This window comes from Oncorhynchus gorbuscha, linkage group LG22 (assembly GCF_021184085.1).
Source record: "Oncorhynchus gorbuscha isolate QuinsamMale2020 ecotype Even-year linkage group LG22, OgorEven_v1.0, whole genome shotgun sequence".
Taxonomy (NCBI): Eukaryota; Metazoa; Chordata; class Actinopteri; order Salmoniformes; family Salmonidae; genus Oncorhynchus; species Oncorhynchus gorbuscha.
This window is the reverse complement of record NC_060194.1, coordinates 9,943,495-9,962,755: the sequence shown is the minus strand read 5'-3', so window position 1 is coordinate 9,962,755 and position 19,261 is coordinate 9,943,495. Positions and strand designations below refer to the sequence as shown.

The 19,261-nt window shown below is 41.3% G+C and overlaps 1 protein-coding gene across 25 annotated transcripts in view; it reads right to left on the bottom strand.

Moving 5' to 3' along the window:
• Positions 1-11,773, bottom strand: part of dlg1b (discs large MAGUK scaffold protein 1b) — a 250,592-nt gene extending 238,819 nt beyond the window's left edge. For 24 of the 25 annotated variants that reach the window (XM_046321075.1, XM_046321079.1, XM_046321077.1 and 21 more), the window contains exons 1-2: positions 11,058-11,748; positions 10,250-10,381 (exon numbers count right to left, since the gene is read on the bottom strand). In XM_046321075.1, coding sequence (XP_046177031.1) covers positions 10,250-10,381; positions 11,058-11,076 — 151 coding nt within the window. In that variant the 5' untranslated portion in view covers positions 11,077-11,748. Of the gene's footprint in view, positions 1-10,249; positions 10,382-11,057 lie in introns of all 25 variants that reach the window. The other variant, XM_046321076.1, reaches the window with a different exon arrangement.
• Positions 11,774-19,261: the final 7,488 nt, after the last annotated feature.

The window sequence follows — 19,261 nt, the reverse complement described above, 5'->3', positions numbered from 1 at the left end:
GATTTATGGCACCAGCTGAAAGTTGACACCTACTCATTCAAGGGCTTTTATGCATGACCCTTTCAGGAAACTAGGCGCATGTTCGGAGCTACTACTTCACAGTCGAGCCATTTGAAAATAAACTTTATCAAAATGCATTTTTGGCAGAAATGCCTTATCAAACATGTGAACTTTAATGTGCCTTAAACCTGTATGCCATCTGTAAATACAAACTAATTGTTAAATTACGAGCCTAGTTGGTTTAGCCAGAGTAAAATACAGCAACCTTCCCGCTAGCCATGAGTGGGCTGGACATGCCGAGTGATGATTGGATTAGTCTGCCATACAGCTTACTTCTGTACATTTGAGCTGGTCAGTATGTCAAACTATTTTTTTGTATGTAACGCATAGTAAAACTGAATAAATCTAATGTCAAGTTGAAAGTGTATTGTTAGCTAGCTAACAATAATGCATCTAACTTGAAATTAATCCCAAAGGTGTTCTATGGGGTTGAGTTCAGGGCTCTGTATGCTCTCCACTGTCTCCGGGTTACATGTTCAAACTAAGGGCAACCATGGCATCCGACAGGAGACTCGGCCAACCATTATGTATTTGGTAAGATAGTCTCGCTAGCTAAATTTTTAGATATTACACATTTCTAATTTGACAGAAAGCGGTATTTCAAGATGAAGTGTACTGTTAGCTAGATAATGTCAGCTCGCTTGCTAATGTAATGTGTATGATCTTATTCTTTGAATCGAAGACATACAGTGGGGCAAAAAAGTATTAAGTAAGCCACCAATAGTGCAAGTTCTCCCACTTAAAAATATGAGGCCTGTCATTTTGATCATAGGTACACTTCAACTATGACAGACAAAATGAGAAAGAAAAAAAATGTAAATCACATTGTAGGATTTTTTATGAATTTATTTGCAAATTATGGTGGAAAATAAGTATTTGGTCACCTACAAACAAGCAAGATTTTTGGCTCTCACAGACCTGTAACTTCTTTAATAGGCTCCTCTGTCCGCCACTCGTTACCTGTATTAATGGCACCTGTTTGAACATATCAGTATAAAAGACACCTGTCCACAACCTGTCACACTCCAAACTCCACTATGGCCAAGACCAAAGAACTGTCAAAGGACACCAGAAACAAAATTGTAGACCTGCACCAGGCTGGGAAGACTGAATCTGCAATAGGTAAGCAGCTTGGTTTGAAGAAATCAACTGTGGGAGCAATTATTAGGAAATGGAAGACATACAAGACCACTGATAATCTCCCTCGATCTGGGGCTCCATGCAAGATCTCACCCCGTGGGGTCAAAATGATCACAAGAACGGTGAGCAAAAATCCCAGAAGCACACAGGGGACGTAGTGAATGACCTGCAGAGAGCTGGGACCAAAGTAACAAAGCCTACCATCAGTAACACACTACGCCGCCAGGGACTCAAATCCTGCAGTGCCAGACGTGTCCCCCTGCTTAAGCCAGTACATGTCCAGGCCCATCTGAAGTTTGCTAGAGAGCATTTGGATGATCCAGAAGAAGATTGGGGAGAATGTCATATGGTCAGATGAAACCAAAATAGAACTTTTGGTAAAAACTCAACTCATAGTGTTTGGAGGACAAAGAATGCAGAGTTGCATCCAAAGAACACCATACCTACTGTGAAGCATGGGGGTGGAAACATGTTTTGGGGCTGTTTTTCTGCAAAGGGACCAGGACGACTGATCCGTGTAAAGGAAAGAATGAATGGGGCCATGCATCGTGAGAATTTGAGTGAAAACCTCCTTCCATCAGCAAGGGATGAAACGTGGCTGGGTCTTTCAGCATGACAATGATCCCAAACACACCGTATGTGCAACGGAGTGCCTTCGTAAGAACCATTTCAAGGTCCTGGAGTGGCCTAGCCAGTCTCCAGAACTCAAACAAATAGAAAATATTTGGAGGGAGTTGAAAGTCCATGTTGCCCAGCAACAGCCCCAAACATCACTGCTCTAGAGGAGATCTGCATGGGGGAATGGGTCAAAATACCAGCAACAGTGTGTGAGAACCTTGTGAAGACTTACAGAAAATGTTTGACCTCTGCAAACAAAGGGTATATAAAAGTATTAAGATAAACTTGTTATTGACCAAATACTTAATTTCCAAATAAATTCATTAAATCCTAATGTGATTGTCCGAAAAAAAAAATTCTCATTTTGTCTGTCATAGTTGAAGTGTACCTATGATGAAAATTACAGGCCTCTCATCTTTTTAAGTGTGAGAACTTGCACAATTGGTGGCTGACTAAATCCTTTTTTGCCCCACTGTATTTGCTTGACTAGTAATAGCTAGCTAGCATTGAACCTGGTTGGTTAGCTACCTGCAGATTCATGGAGGGTAGTAACATGAGTTGGGATAATGGTTCACTGTTTAGCTAGCTAGTTACATCTTAACAAAAGACTTGTCAGAGTGTGCCAGAGCATAGAATAACTGATGAATTCACGAACACCCGTTGAATATGGCCTGTGTCAGTAAACATTGGCGAAAAAGTGTAATTAAATTGTTGCCAGCAGCACAGTTCATGTTATCCAACGGACTGGATAAGATGAAAACAACCTAACCAGCTCTGCTAAGGTGAGTAAAATGGTCAGTGGGGTGTTCTCATTATGGTGTCTGGAAGCAAACTTGCCAATGTTAGCCAGTTCGCTTGGGTGCTTGACTGGCATTGTGAGGTCAGAACGTTCAGATCAACCCTACCTCCTCAGCCAGAGTGTCCAATGCATGCTCTGAATTTATGAACGGACAACCTGACAGCACAGTTGCAGTCACTAACGCTCTAGATAACATGCTGAACCAGCTCTGTAAGGGCGAGTAATGTTCAGTGTGCTGTTCTTGCTCACATAGATGTCTGGAAGTAGCTAGCAAGTTAGAACACTCAAAGCAACCGTAAAACCGATGGGTGTGAACAATGCTGTATGGGTGTAGACAAAGGGCTCTCCAGTAGTAGTACCAAAAGACTCAAGGCATTTTCTCAAAAGTGAGTTAACAAGTTGATCAACTATCAAAGCAAAATTACTTTCCATTGTTCCTCAACTGTAGTGTATGATATACCATTTGGTAGCAAAGTCTACTTTTAGCTATTAAAAATTTAAATAAAGTTAAAATAAATCAAAATTTTAATAAATCCAATTTTGTAACATAAGACCAATTTGTCACATTTTCACATTTTCTACATTGTAGAATAATAGTGAAGACATCAAAAACATGTAGTAACCAAAAGTGTTAAATTCAAAATATATTTGTATTTTAGAAAATTTGCCTTGACAGCTTTGCACACTCTTGGCATTCTCTCAACCAGCTTCAACTGGAATGCTTTTCCAACAGTTGAAGCAGTTCTCACATATGCGGAGCGCTTGTTGGCTGCTTTTCAGCATTCCAACTTATCCCAAACCATCTCAATTGGGTTGAGGTCAAGTAATTGTGGAGGCCAGGTCATCTGATGCAGCAATCCATCACTCTCCTTCTTGGTCAAATAGCCCTTACACAGCCTGGAGGTGTGTTGGGTTATTGTACTGTTGAAAAACAAATGACAGTCCCACTAAGCGCAAACCAGATGGAATGGCGTATCGCTGCAGTATGCTGTGGTAGCCATGCTAGTTAAGTGTGCTTGAATCATTACATTGCAGTTGCTAGCTGTGCCACTAGAGATCCTGTTTCGAGTCCAGGCTATGTCACAGCCGGGTCACAACCAGGAGACACATGGGGCTGCGTCGTCTGTGTTAGGGGAGGGTTTGGCCGGCAGGGATGTCCTTGTCCCACCGTGCTCTAGCGACTCCTGAGGCAGGCCGGGCGCATGCACGCTGACACGGTCGCCAAGTGTATGGTGTTTCCTCCGACACATTGGTGTGGCTGGCTTCTGGGTTAAGCGGGCAATGTGTCAAGAAGCAGTGCGGCTTGGTTGGGTCATGTTTTGGAAGACGCATGGCTCTTGACCTTCGCCTCTCGAGTCCGTATGGGAGTTGCAGCGATGAGACATGAAAAAAAATGGGGAGAAAAAGGGGTAAAATTAGCCAAAAAAAAGTATGCCTAGAATTCTAAATAAATCACTGACAGTGTCACCAGCAATCCTCCATGCTTTACGGTGGGAACCACACATGCGGAGATCATCCATTGCTCATGTGTCTTGGCCCTAGCAAGTCTCTTATTAGTGTCCTTTAGTTGTAGTTTCTTTGCAGCAATTTGACCATGAAGGCCTGGGTCACACAGTCTCCTCTGAACAGTTGACGTTGAGACATCTGTTACTTGAACTCCAAAGCATTTATTTTGGCTGCAATTTCATTAGTTACCGGCCTGCAGCTGAGGTAACTCTGGGTCTTCCTTTTCTGTGGCGGTTGTCACGAGAGACAGTTTCATCATAGTGCTTGATGGTTGACTGGCATGGGAGCAGAAAATATTTATGTTATCTCAGACTATTCTGGCAATTCTAACATTGGGAAGATGGATGTTTGACATGCTTTTTACATTTATATCACAAGCCATTTGAGAATATCATGATGAAAGTGGCCATTTTAGTCCCTTTTTAGACCTATACATGCCTCCTGTTACACCTTATGATCTGTACATGACACAGTCAACATCTTGATGTCATTATATTCCATATAGTGTGCTCTAACATCTGAAGAAAATTAAAATCATACATTTTTTCAACATTAAAAATATGAATCTCAAAACTAACCTTTGAATTTCAAGAAGTACATTATATACTCTTCAAACATCACAATTACTTTTAATGATATGACCCATTTTATACATAGAAATTGACATAGGTCATTAAAAAAAAGTTTTTTTATTTTGTCGAAGGCTAAAATTGGATTTGAGAGTTACACTTTAATGTGAGATATCAGCATCCTGGAATCACCTCTTCACTGTTGATGTAGAGACTGGTGTTTTGCGGGTACTATTTAACCCGTTACTCCTACCCCCTACATTTTCGAACATTCTGTTAAAAATCGTGCAACATTTCAGCGCCCTGCTACTCATGCCAGGAATATAGTATATGCATATGATTAGTATGTGTGGATAGAAGACACTCAGACGTTTATAAAACTGGTTAAATCACGGCTGTGACTATAACAGAACGTGCATTTCATCGAAAAGCGCACGAAAATCTGATCACTGAAAATGCAAAAATATATCCATGCGCCACTAGAACCCATTGTTGCATGTGAACCACATTAAATGGGGCCGAGGTTGCAATACCAACAGCTTCCACACGATGTCAACAGTCTTGTCATTTGCCTACGATTTGTTTCTTGGTCAAACAGACACAAGGCAGCGCAGTTCTTCCGGTCTCTGACCGGATATTTTGGTTGAGATTTACCCGGATCAATTTGATCGCTTATTAACGTTTACTAATACCTAAAGTTGCATTACAAAAGTATTTCGAAGTGTTTTGTGAAAGTTTATCGTCGACTTTTTTTATTTAAAAAAATGACGTTACGTTATAAAACGCTATTTTTTTCGTTGATCACACAGTCTTCATAGATCGATATCTAGGCTATATATGGACCGATTTTATTAAAAAAAAGACCCAATAGTGATTATGGGACATCTAGGAGTGCCAACAAAGAAGATGGTCAAAGGTAATGAATGTTTTATATTTTATTTGTGTGTTTTGTGTAGCGCCGACTATGCTAATTATTTTGTTTACGTCCCCTGCGGGTCTTTTAGGGTGTTACATGCTATCAGATAATAGCTTCTCATGCTTTCGCCGAAAAGCATTTTAAAAATCTGACTTGTTGCCTGGATTCACAACGAGTGTAGCTTTAATTCAATACCCTGCATGTGTATTTTAATGAACGTTTGAGTTGCATTTGCATTTCCAGATGTCTAGATGGGACGCCTGCGTGTCAGGTAGGAGCAAGAGGTTAAGGAAGCTGCCAGTTGAGGACTTGAGAGGCATCTGTTTCTCAAACTAAACACTAATGTACTTGTCCTCTTGCCCAGTTGTGCACCGGGGCCTCCCACCCATTCTAATCTGGTTAGGGCCAGTTTGCGCTGTTCTGTGAAGGGAGTAGTACACAGCGTTGTACGAGATCTTCAGTTTCTTAGCAATTTCTTTCATGGAAAAGCCGTCATTTGAGAACAAGAATAGACTGACGAGTTTCAGAAGAAAGTATATTGTTTCTGGCCATTTTGAGCCTGTAATCGAACTCACAAATGCTGATGCTCCAGATACTCAACTAGTTTAAAGTAGAGGTCGACCGATTATGATTTTAAAACGCCGATACCAATTATTGGAGGACCAAAAAAGCCGATACCGATTAATTGGACAATTTTTACTTTTTATTTAATAATGACAATTACGACAATACTGAATGAACACTTATTTTAACTTAATATAATACATCAATAAAATCAATTTAGCCTCAAGTAAATAATGAAACATGTTCAATTTGGTTTAAATAATGCAAAAACAAAGTGTTGGAGAAGTAAAAGTGCAATATGTGCCATGTAAGAAAGCTAACATTTAAGTTCCTTGCTCAGAACATGAGAACATATGAAAGCTGGTGGTTCCTTTTAACCTAAGTCTTCAATATTCCCAGGTAAGAAGTTAGGTTGTAGTTATTATAGGACTATTTCTCTCTATACCATTTGTATTTCATTAACCTTTGGCTATTGGATGTTCTTATAGGCACTTTAGTATTGACAACAGTATAGCTTCCATCCCTCTCCTCGAACCAGGAACACAACGACGACAACAGCCACCCCCTCAAAGCAGCGTTACCCATGCAGAGCAAGTGACGTTTGAAATGCTATTAGCGCACACCCCGCTAACTAGCTAGCCATTTCACATCAGTTACACTAGCCTAATCTCAGGAGTAGATAGGCTTGAAGTCATAAACATCTGCTGGCAAATGCACGAAAGTGCTGTTTGAATGAATGTTTACGAACCTGCTGCTGCCTACCATTCTCTCAGTCGGACTGCTCTATCAAATCATAGACTTAGTTATAACATAACACCCAGAAATACAAACCTTAGGTCATTAATATGGACAAATCCGGAAACTATCATCTCGAAAACAAGATGTTTATTCTTTCAGTGAAATACGGAACCGTTGCATATTTTATCTAATGGGTGACATCCATAAGTCTAAATATTCCTGTTACATTGCACAACCTTCAATGTTGTGCAATGTTATGTCATAGGCGGCCCAAACTGTTGCATATACACTGCCTCTGTGTGCAATGAACGCAAAAGAGACAATTTCACCTGGTTAAAAGTGCCTGCTAACCTGGATTTCTATTAGCTAAATATGAAGGTTTACAAATATATACTTCTGTGTAGTGATTTTAAGAAAGGCATTGATGTTTATGGTTAGGTACACATTGGAGCAACGATACGCACCGCATCGATTATATGCAACGCAGGACACGCTAGATAAACTAGTAATATCAACCATGTGTAGTTAACTAGTGATTATGATTGATTGATTGTTTTTTATAAGATAAGTTTAATGCTAGCTAGCAACTTCCCTTGGCTTACTTCATTCGCCTAACAGGCAGGCTCCTCGTGGAGTGCAATGTAATGTAATCAGGTGGTTAGAGCGTTGGACTAGTTAACTGTAAGGTCGCAAGATTGAATCTCCCCCGAGCTGACAAGGTAAAAATCTGTCGTTCTGCCCCTGAATGAGACAGTTAACCCACTGTTCCTAGGTCGTCATTGAAAATAAGAATGTGTTCTTAACTGACTTGCCTAGTTAAAGACTAAATAAAAAAAATTGCCAAATCGGTGTCCAAAAATACCGATTTCCGATTATGAAAACTTGAAATCGGCCCTAATTAATCGGTCAACCTCTAGCCTAAAGGTCAGTTTTATTTTCAACAACTACAGACCAGTATCCCTTCTTTCTTTTCTCTCCAAAACTCTTGAACGTGCCGTCCTTGGTCAGCTCTCCCGCTATCTCTCTCAGAATGACCTTCTTGATCCAAATCAGTCAGGTTTCAAGACTAGTCATTCAACTGAGACTGCTCTTCTCTGTATCACGGAGGCGCTCCGCACCGCTAAAGCTAACTCTCTCTCCTCTGCTCTCATCCTTCTAGACCTATCGGCTGCCTTCGATACTGTGAACCATCAGATCCTCCTCTCCACCCTCTCCGAGTTGGGCATCTCCGGCGCGGCCCACGCTTGGATTGCGTCCTACCTGACAGGTCGCTCCTACCAGGTGGCGTGGCGAGAATCTGTCTCCTCACCACGCGCTCTCACCACTGGTGTCCCCCAGGGCTCTGTTCTAGGCCCTCTCCTATTCTCGCTATACACCAAGTCACTTGGCTCTGTCATAACCTCACATGGTCTCTCCTATCATTGCTATGCAGACGACACACAATTAATCTTCTCCTTTCCCCCTCTGATGACCAGGTGGCGAATCGCATCTCTGCATGTCTGGCAGACATATCAGTGTGGATGACGGATCACCACCTCAAGCTGAACTTCGGCAAGACGGAGCTGCTCTTCCTCCCGGGAAGGACTGCCCGTTCCATGATCTCGCCATCACGGTTGACAACTCCATTGTGTCCTCCTCCCAGAGCGCTAAGAACCTTGGCGTGATCCTGGACAACAAACTGTCGTTCTCAACTAACATCAAGGCGGTGGCCCGTTCCTGTAGGTTCATGCTCTACAACATCCGCAGAGTACGACCCTGCCTCACACAGGAAGCGGCGCAGGTCCTAATCCAGGCACTTGTCATCTCCCGTCTGGATTACTGCAACTCGCTGTTGGCTGGGCTCCCTGCCTGTGCCATTAAACCCCTACAACTCATCCAGAACGCCGCAGCCCGTCTAGTGTTCAACCTTCCCAAGTTCTCTCACGTCACCCCGCTCCTCCGCTCTCTCCACTGGCTTCCAGTTGAAGCTCGCATCCGCTACAAGACCATGGTGCTTGCCTACGGAGCTGTGAGGGGAACGGCACCTCAGTACCTCCAGGCTCTGATCAGGCCCTACACCCAAATAAGGGCACTGCGTTCATCCACCTCTGGCCTGCTCGCCTCCCTACCACTGAGGAAGTACAGTTCCCGCTCAGCTCAGTCAAAACTGTTCGCTGCTCTGGCTCCCCAATGGTGGAACAAACTCCCTCACGACGCCAGGACAGCGGAGTCAATCACCACCTTCCGGAGACACCTGAAACCCCACCTCTTTAAGGAATACCTAGGATAGGATAAAGTAATCCTTCTCACCCCCCTTAAAATATTTAGATGCACTATTGTAAAGTGGTTGTTCCACTGGATGTCATAAGGTGAATGCACCAATTTGTAAGTCGCTCTGGATAAGAGCGTCTGCTAAATGACTTAAATGTAAATGTAAAAATTGCTTTTTTAATCCGCACAACAGTTTCACTGTGCTAAGATAATTGCAAAATTGCTTTCTAATGACCAATTTGCCATTTAAAATGATAATCATGGATTAGGTAACACAACCTGCCATAGGAGTGATGGTTGCTGATAATGGGCCTCTGTACAGCTATGTAGATTTTCATATCCATTAAACAAAAAAATAAACAATCTGCCATTTCCATCTACAATAGTAATTTACAACATTAACAATGTATACACTTTATTTCTGATCAATGATGTTATTTTAAATGGACAAAAAAAGTGCTTTTCTTTCAAAAACAAGAAGTGACCCCAAACTTTTGAACAGTAGTCCATGTATACATTTATTATGTAACTCAAGCGGTGAGGTCAGCATGTTACTTTGAATGTTGTGTAACTTCAGTAGTCTTGTCAAGGAAGCATCATGCAAAATATATTGGCACACTCCACTTACCAAGAACATTGTGTCAAATAAGGCACGCAGTCACCTGCTTTTAAAGTAAGCCTTGAGGTGGTACCACCCAGCACATTTAGAAGGGTGTAATTTCATACCGAATCCCTCCCTTGAGATGACTTAGCAGCACGGTGCCTCTAAATCACAATTTTAATGGTAGAGTATAACCAATACAGGCAAAAGGATGTATATTTACTACTAAAAGACAAAAACATCACTGTTCCAACGAACTGTCAAAATTAAGACTATAATTGCATTTAAAAGAAACTTCATTGGGAGAAAGGATTTATGTGAGAATTGCCAGAACCTGCAATACTCCAAAAAAATTCCACTCATGCTGGCATGGAATATAGCCCATTAGGCCTTCAACATTAGACGTGATAAACACAAGGTTAACAATAGATTACCCAATATCTCAAAAGCAAGATGAATAAGGGTGAAAATTACATCTGTACACTTACCTATGAGTGCCTGGAAAAGGTTACTCTGGAAGATGTCAATGACCCTCTGGATGGAGAGTCTCAGTTGCCAGTCCTCAGTGTGGTTAAGTTTAGTGCGATATTCCTCCAAGAGTGACAGGGCTCGCTGTGCATCTGGACAATCAGAATGTGTTAGGTAAGAGGTATATCCCATGGCCAAAACGCTAGCAATTTACCAATCAAAAGAATAACGCATCTTGACTCAAAACGTTGTGTCAGTAAATTGGCCTTTTAAATTGTAACTATATTGGTCCAGTAGCTGCTGTAAATTGTTACAATTGAAGGGCTACAACTACTAATTGGCTGCATGGACTTGAGAAGTTGAATAGTTATATTTTGGAGCAAACATAGTTTAACGCAATTACATTTGATTGAGATACTGGCTACAATTTGTTCAATTGGAAGATATGTTACACGAAGAAATTGTAGCTAGTTGAGCAATGTAACAGAGTCAATCATTATGCTACTTTATGGAAAAGTAAGGCAAGCTTGGGAAACGGTATAGCTACAGTACATATCGAACGTTAACGTTAGTTCACTAGCCAGCTAAGTTAGAAGTATTTTTCAAGCCAGTGCAACTTACAAGCAACTTGGTTCTTTTTGTTGCTTCTTTTCCGTCAGAACTTCTGAGGGCAACTAGGAAACTAGTTAGTTTCTTGCTAAATATATTGCCAGGACCTATTTCATAATGGTTATTTCCAGTTACTACCTACCTAATAACAGCTAGTTTATATTGGTAAGTATGCATAACTGGCAGTTAGTTATCTACAATTAGATTAAAGCCGCTTACCTTTCTTTCGTACTGGCATGATTAGGCAGTCTCGAGACAATATGTAGCTTGCTAGCCAGCTAGCTCTTTCACCAGTCGCGGGCAGATAAATGTTAATGTTACATGCAATATAATAGAACACGTTCACTCTCCTGGTATCCAAAGGGTATGCAAATCTCTGCAATGAAACCACAAGTTCCGCTTTAATTTTGCCCGCGAACTGTCAATTGAAAATGTGTTACTGTGCTACAAAATGAGAAACGACAGTAACATTTGAGGGCGTTCGGGTACAAACTAAAAACGCGACCAGCTAGCTGACAGCTACACTTCTTGAACCTGACAGCGGCAAAGAGGTGACGACACCACATATGCAATGGTTGGTATTTTTCTAACTAGGTCCAAATGCCCGTTAAAATCCATACAAAGTAGAGAAACGCGTGTTCAGTCGGCTAAAACCAGTCAATCCGTGCATGCATTGGTGTCCAACGTAGCTTGCAGGCAGTGCGGGCTTTAAAATTACTCAAACTCTAAATCCAGTTCAGTGGCACATGTAAACTCAGGCCGTGCCTCCGCGACTTATTCACACACACAGTTTCGTAAACTTATCCTTCGTACATTTTCTCGGCAAATACATTTGTATTCCTTCCACTCAAACTTCTTCTGGTGTCCCTCCTTTTCTTCCTGTGACAGAAAATTCCAAACTTTCTTCCAAAATGGCGTCTCGGGGTTGGAAGTAGAATATATCACGTGATTTCAAACCCTGCCGTTAACTACTCATGTAACTCAAGGAAGGAGTTGAAAGGTGAGACGTGGTATTTTCTTGAGCCAGGGCTTTTCAAACTTTTCTTTCCCAGGGACCCCCATCATATGTTAGCGACATTTTGTTCGTATTATCAGTTGAATGATAATGGCAAGTAGAAGCAATCAACATTTTAGAAAGGTCACTGTTATAGCCATCACTCTAGTTGTAATTCCGATAGTGTCCACTAGAATGCAGCAGTGCATGTGCAAAGTTTCAGATGGATTTCTTGGATTATGACTGATCGTCAAGACTTTTAGTGTGAAGTCCCCAGGTACATTTGGGCAAATCGTGAAAAAGTCATTCACATTCGTATTCAATTTTTCTGCAAGAATATTATCAAATCTGTATACTTGGACTTTGATTTAGCTTTCCAAGTATTAGTAGCCATATTATAAGTTCAACATTTGCAAAACAACCAGTTTTCCTAACTTCGTAACCCTGAATTATAACCCCAAAATTATAAGGCATACAAGGTTAGTACCTACATTTTACAACATATACATGGTTTCCGGATACTCCCGTAATGCCCAGCTCATTGGCTATCTAGCTAGCATTGTTTGACCCCCAATTGGTGCTTATTTGACAAAGATACAGTCATTCAAGTGATGGCCGCCCACATCATCGGCGTGCCATAAAGACGTCGCTCTCTGACCAAATATGTTGTCCTATAGGATGTACTACACCCCTAATTAAAATAGTGAAGTCTTGTTACCTTCTATCATCTCTGAGGAATAGATACAAACGTGATTTGACTCGTTCAAACAACGTTTAGGGTATGATTTTCACATATTCCTTTCTTTGCAAATTGAACAAGTGGAAATACAAAATCGATCGTGCGTGCTATATGGACATTTTTAGGATATGAAAAAGGATTTTATCTAACAAAATGACACTTCATGATATCTCTGGGACCCTTTGGATGATAAATCAGAGCAAGATTTCAGAATATAAGTACACATTTCACCTTCAACCTATCGCGTTGAAAAAAGTGTTTTGTTGTTAGGAGCTCCCCTCAAACAATAGCATGGCATTTTGCTGCAGTAAAAGCTACTTTAAATTGGACAGTTCAGTTATATTGACAAGAATTTAAGCTTTCAGACGATATAAGATATATATACCGACGTTTGTTGTTTCTCTAAAATCTGAGATCTTGGCATAATGCGCTGCATGATTTACAACTGTCCCGTTGACAGAACAGCAATCCTTTTAAGAAGTTAAAAGGATTGGGGGCGTTCGAGCGGATCACTTTTGCCAAGTCAATGGTCACCACTTTTCAATGTGTGTTGCATTATGGATGTAAAATTGTCTGACTTGGGTCTTCATTGGGGCTGCAGTCCAAACACTTAAAAGACACACCCCATCCCTCAAATTAAGTGGACACTTCTGATGACGTCTGACGAGGATACATTTGCAGGGCGAGGGAGGAAGGAAGGATTTTTAAATGGAGCACCCTTGGCTGGAAATTTGTCACTCGTTCATCCCGCGATGATTGTGTTTTCAGCCACCTTAGTTATTAATATATGCCTACTGTATGATATCTAGCAAATTAATTAGCTAATTAACATTAGCCTGCCTATCTGGAACTTCTGAAGAAGGAACATTTTTATTTCTACAATTTCCAAAAGATAACCAAACAAAAACATTTACTTTTTACCAGACGTGTTTGTGCCATCATCATGTGCTTTAGTAGCGCAATTTCGAACTTATTTGCATTCATTTTTACTCACACTATGTTGACTTCTCCATTGATGTTGTTTTTAAGTTTTCCTGACTTTTCTTAGCGGATGTACAATCGTCGCAAATTGAATTATTGGGAGTTTCAGGTCCCGGAGTGAACATAATTGTACACTCGCAAAGCCGACTAAAAACGAGGGCTGAGGGGCTTATGTTGCAAACTTCCCTTGCTTGGCTAATCATTTGGACCAACCTCCAAGATGGCGACTGGGATTTCCCCCAAGGGATAAGGCGAGCGTAAATGGATGAGGATGTGTCTTTTTAAGTGTTTGGACCACAGCCATAGACTGCATGAACTTGACAAAAAATAATGTGGTCAAAGATCCTGAAGTTTTGACTGCAGTCGATGGAAAGTTTTTGCAGTTGCTCTTCACCAACTTCATCCTGCAGCCATCACCTGAATTGTAGTGGGCTCTATTGTCAACAAATCATTAGAGTGTTTTTGTTTAACACGCAAAAAAGTGACTAAACTTTGCAATTTATGTATATATTGGATATATACAAATTAATGGTATATTTGAGGCTCTCTCCCACTAATTGATTGTACAACATAGGCCTACACCAGGGATGGGCAACTGACAGCCCGCCCTCTGATATATTTTTAGGGTACTCAGCTGGGTCTCAACTTACTGTTGTGAGTTAGAATAGTAGAATACACAAGGTGCAATTTCTAAATTTGGTTGTGCATCAGCAACTTTTCTCTTGTTATGTAGTCACCAATAGTCAGTCTATCACGCCCTGACCTTAGTTCCTTTTTTATGTCTCTATTTTGGTTTGGTCAGGGCGTGAGTTGGGGTGGGCATTCTCTGTTGTTTTTTTATGTTTTCTTTTCTATGCGTTTGGCCTGGTATGGTTCCCAATCAGAGGCAGCTGTCTATCGTTGTCTCTGATTGAGAACCATACTTAGGTAGCCTTTTCCCACCTGGGGTTTGTGGGTAGTTGTTTCCTGTTTTGTGTTTTCACCTTTCAGGACTGTTTTGATTTTCATTTCTTACATTCTTACACTTTGTTATTTTGTATTTTTGTGTTCTGGTATAATAAATAATCATGGACACTTACCACACTGCGTTTTGGTCCGATCCTTCCTACTCCTCATCCGATGAAGACGAAGATCGTTACACAGTCAATTAGCCCACGTCCGCTAACATGTTTTAGACGGCTAAGTTAGTTTAACTGCCAGCTATCTAAACTTGTTATCATGCTCGAATTACCAGCCGGGTGGGCCCCCATTGATTTTGTTAGTCAGTCTCACTCAGCTATCATATTAAAAACAGCAAACATTTCTCTCCAGTCTATGCCAAAATGTGTAGAATTGCAGGAAATGAGCTGTAAAATAGCTAATTCTTCTCTCCGCCCCATGGCAAAATGAATGGCAAAATGAATTGCATGAAATGTGTTAGAAGATTTAGCAAGTTTATATCTGCCCTGTGGCAAAATATGTAGAATTGCAGCTAACTTGCTTTAAAACTGCAACATTGTTTTCTACAACCCATGGCAAAATGTGTAGAATTGAACAAAAATAATCTAAAAATGTTAACATTTATCTCCGCTGTCAAGAGGGGGGTCACTAAAATGCTTTCCTCGCAATGTGTGGCCAGGAGAAACTGCCACCCCTCATGATGAGATCAGATTTCTTGTGGCCCCCATCCCCATCAAAGTTTCCCATCCCTGGCCTACACACATATGATTTCAGTCTGTGAGTGTGTGATATGGGGATTGGAAACATGTTTATTTCGACATTCTAAAGAAAAACTTGTATAAACAATGGCAAGTGTATTCACTGACATTTTCAACCTCTCCCTGTCTGTATCTGTAATACCAACATGTTTCAAGCAGACCACCATAGTTCCTGTGCCCAAGAACACTAAGGTAACCTGCCTAAATGACTATCGACCCGTAGCACTCACGGCTGTAGCCATGAAATGCTTTGAAAGGCTGGTCATGGCTCACATCAACATCATTATCACAGAAACCCTAGACCCACTTAAATTTGCATACTGCACCAACAGATCCACAGATGATGCAATCTCTATTACACTCCACACTGCCATTTCACACTTGGACAAAAGGAACACCCATGTGAGAATGCTATTCATTGACTGCAGATCAGCATTCAACACCATAGTGCCCTCAAAGCTGTTCACTAAGCAAAGGACCCTGGGACTAAACAACTTCCTCTGCAACTGGATCCTGGACTTCCTGATGGGCCTCCCCCAGGTGGTAAGGGTAACACATCATTTGGCCGCCTTTCGTTCCAGTACTCTGCTGCCTGTGACTGGAACGAATTGCAAAAATCGCTGAAGTTGGAGACTTTTATCTCCCTCACCAACTTCAAACATCAGCTATCCGAGCAGCTAACCGATCACTGCAGCTGTACATAGTCTATAGGAAAATAGCCCACCCATTTTCACCTACCTCATTCCCATACTGTTTTTATACTGTTTTTATTTATTTATTTTTCTGCTCTTTTGCACACCAATATCTCTACCTGTACATGACCATCTGATCACTTATCACTCGTGTTAATCTGCAAAATTGTATTATTCGCCTACCTCCTCATGCCTTTTGCACACATTGTATATAGACTGCCCATTTTTTTTCTACTGTGTTATTGACTTAATTGTTTATTCCATGTGTAACTCTGTGTTGTCTGTTCACACTGCTATGCTTTATCTTGGCCAGGTCGCAGTTGCAAATGAGAACTTGTTCTCAACTAGCCTACCTGGTTAAATAAAGGTGAAATAAAAATAAAATAAAAAGGGTACAGTGGTTGGTCCACTAAAAGTATCAACATTCTTTCTGATAGTCTTTTTAATAAGGAAATGTTTCAGTTATCCTAACCTGGACATCATGTACAGTATTATACTAGCCCTCCCGATTGGCACAGCAATCTAAGACACTGCATCACAATGCAAAATGCGTTGTTACAGATGCAAGTTCGATACCGACACACAAGTTCGATACCGACCCATATGTAATTATTTGCGGTCATGTCATTGAACAAAAACATTTTTCGATATACTGTAGTCCTAGGCCTAGGTAGGCCATAGGCGACATGAGTCTCACTAGTGTTGAGTAATATGCTGTTAAAAATGGTGTTGGTCTTATTTATTTAAAGAGCATATTGAAGTCAGAAGCAATAGGATTTGAAGCAATAGCCTACAACTAATTTAGCACCGTTTCGCGCTGCTCTGAGACAAGAATGGGGACAGGTCTTGATAAATCAATGAGATTTTTTATTTTCACTGAATCTCCATTTGGTTATTGGTTAGACTACAATTAGGATGTAGAAATGTAATGCTCTTAGTGTAACCTCTATTTAATTAGGCAAGTCAGTTAAGAACAAATTATTATTTACAAGGACCCCGTCAGGGAATTGAACCCCGGTCTCTTGCGTGCCTGCACAACACAAGGATTCTTTAGCTAAATAGCCCAGTACTGTAGCCTACTCCCGACCATCATTTTGTACAGCGCCATATTTTCCTTTCCATCCTAACAGAAACCCAAAGGGTTTTTGTTTTACTTGGAAAAGAAACACCATAATATTATTCTAATTAATTAACTTTTTATGGCTGCAGGGGCAGTATTGAGTAGCTTGGATGAAAAGGTGCCCATTGTAAACGGCCAGCTCCTCAGTCTCAGTTGCTAATATATGCATATTATTATCAGTATTGGATAGAAAACACTCTAAAGTTTCCAAAACTGTCAAAATATTGTCTGTGAGTATAACAGAACTGATATTGCAGGCGAAACCCTGAGGAAAATCAAAACAGGAAGTGGCTTCTATTTTGACAACTCCATGTTCAATAGCCTCCCGTTGCTGGATTTAAAGGGACCAGATTCCTTTTCCTATCACTTCCTCAAGGTGTCAACAGTCTTCAGACATAGTTTCAGGCTTTTATTTTGAAAAATGAGCCAGAACGATAACATCGTGTCAAATGGTCACATGACTTTTGCTCGCGCAACAGAATTTGGATAGATATGGCTTTTTCCTCTCCTACTGTGAAAGACATTTGCGGTTGATATATTATCGATTATATATTTTATTGATTATAAAAAAACGTTTGACATGTTTCTATGGACATTATGGAAACTATTTGGAATTTTCGTCTGCGTTGTCGTGACCGCTCTTTCCTGTGGATTTCTGAACATAACGCGACAAACAAACGGAGGTATTTTGGATATAAAAATCATCTTTATGGAATAAACTGAACATTTGTGGTGTAACTGGGAGTCTCGTGAGTGAAAATATCCAAAGATCATCAAAGGTAAACGATTCATTTGATTGCTTTTCTGATTTTCGTGACCAAGCATCCTGATGCTAAGTGTACATAATGTTATGTTATGCTATCGATAAATTTACACAAACGCTTGGATTGCTTTCGCTGAAAAGCATAATTTCAAAATCTGACACGACAGGTGGATTAACAAAAGGCTAAGCTGTGTTTTCCTATATTGCACTTGTGATTTCATGAATATAAATATTTATAGTAATATTTATTGCATGTAGCGCTATGCTATTCAGTTGATGACACAAATCCCGATAGGGGGATTGCAGCCATTACAGGTTGATCAAATGGCTACCCAGACTATTTGCATTGTCCCCACCACACCACACATTTTTACGCTGCTGGTACTCTCTGTTTATTATCCATGCATAGTCACTTTACCTCTACCTACGTGTACATACCCAAAACAACGACGCCGTAGAAGGGGCAAACGGATCGATCTTCTGGTCAGGCTCCGTAGAAGGGCACATTGCGCACCGCTCCCGAGCATACTACTCGTCAATGTCTAGTCTCTTGACAACAAGGTTGATGAAATGGGTACAAGGGTAGCCTTCCAGAGAGACATCAGAGACTGTAATGTTCTTTGTTTCACTGAAACATGGCTCACTAGAGACACGCTATCGGAGTCGGTACAGCCAGCTGGTTTCTTCACGCATCGCGCTGACAGAAACAAGCATCTTTCTGGTAAGAAGAAGGGCGGGGGTGTATGCCTTATGATTAACGAGATGTGGTGTGATCATGATTATCCATGTCTTTCAACTACACAGACTTCTTCAGGACATTATCTCAGATCGTGGGCCCCAGTTCGTCTTTCCTCGGGGTTCCTCCCTCAGTCGAATGGACAAACTTCATCTCCATTCAGGCCAGCAACTGGAGCAAGTTCCTTGTCTGGGCGGAGAATGCTCATAACACACTGCCGAACTTGTCCTGTGGACTGTCACCGTTTGAGTGTCAGTTCGGGTTCATCCACCCCACCCCGTTTCCAGAACAAGACGCCGAAGTGGGGGTCCCATCAGCCGAGGTGTTTAAATTCGACGACGTCACCGCACCTGGATCAGAGCGCAATCCTCCTTGCTCTGCTCCTCTGCCTGACACCAACTTCAGGCAAACCGGCACCGAAGACCTCTTCGGCTCCTCCGACCGGGTCAACAGGTGTGACTGTCCACTCGTGATCTTCCCTTAAAGGTGACTCGCGGAAGCTCGCTCCTCACTACATAGGACCATTCATGATTCTGAGTCGCATCAACCCGGTCACCTATCGTCTCCAGCTTCCTAGGTCCATGAGGGTCTGTCTGTCCTTTCATGTCTCCCATCTAAAGCTGTTAAGGACCAGTCCATTCTCTCCCCCCACACCTCCTCATTCGCCCCCTCGACTTGTGGATTGCCGCCCGGCCGACATT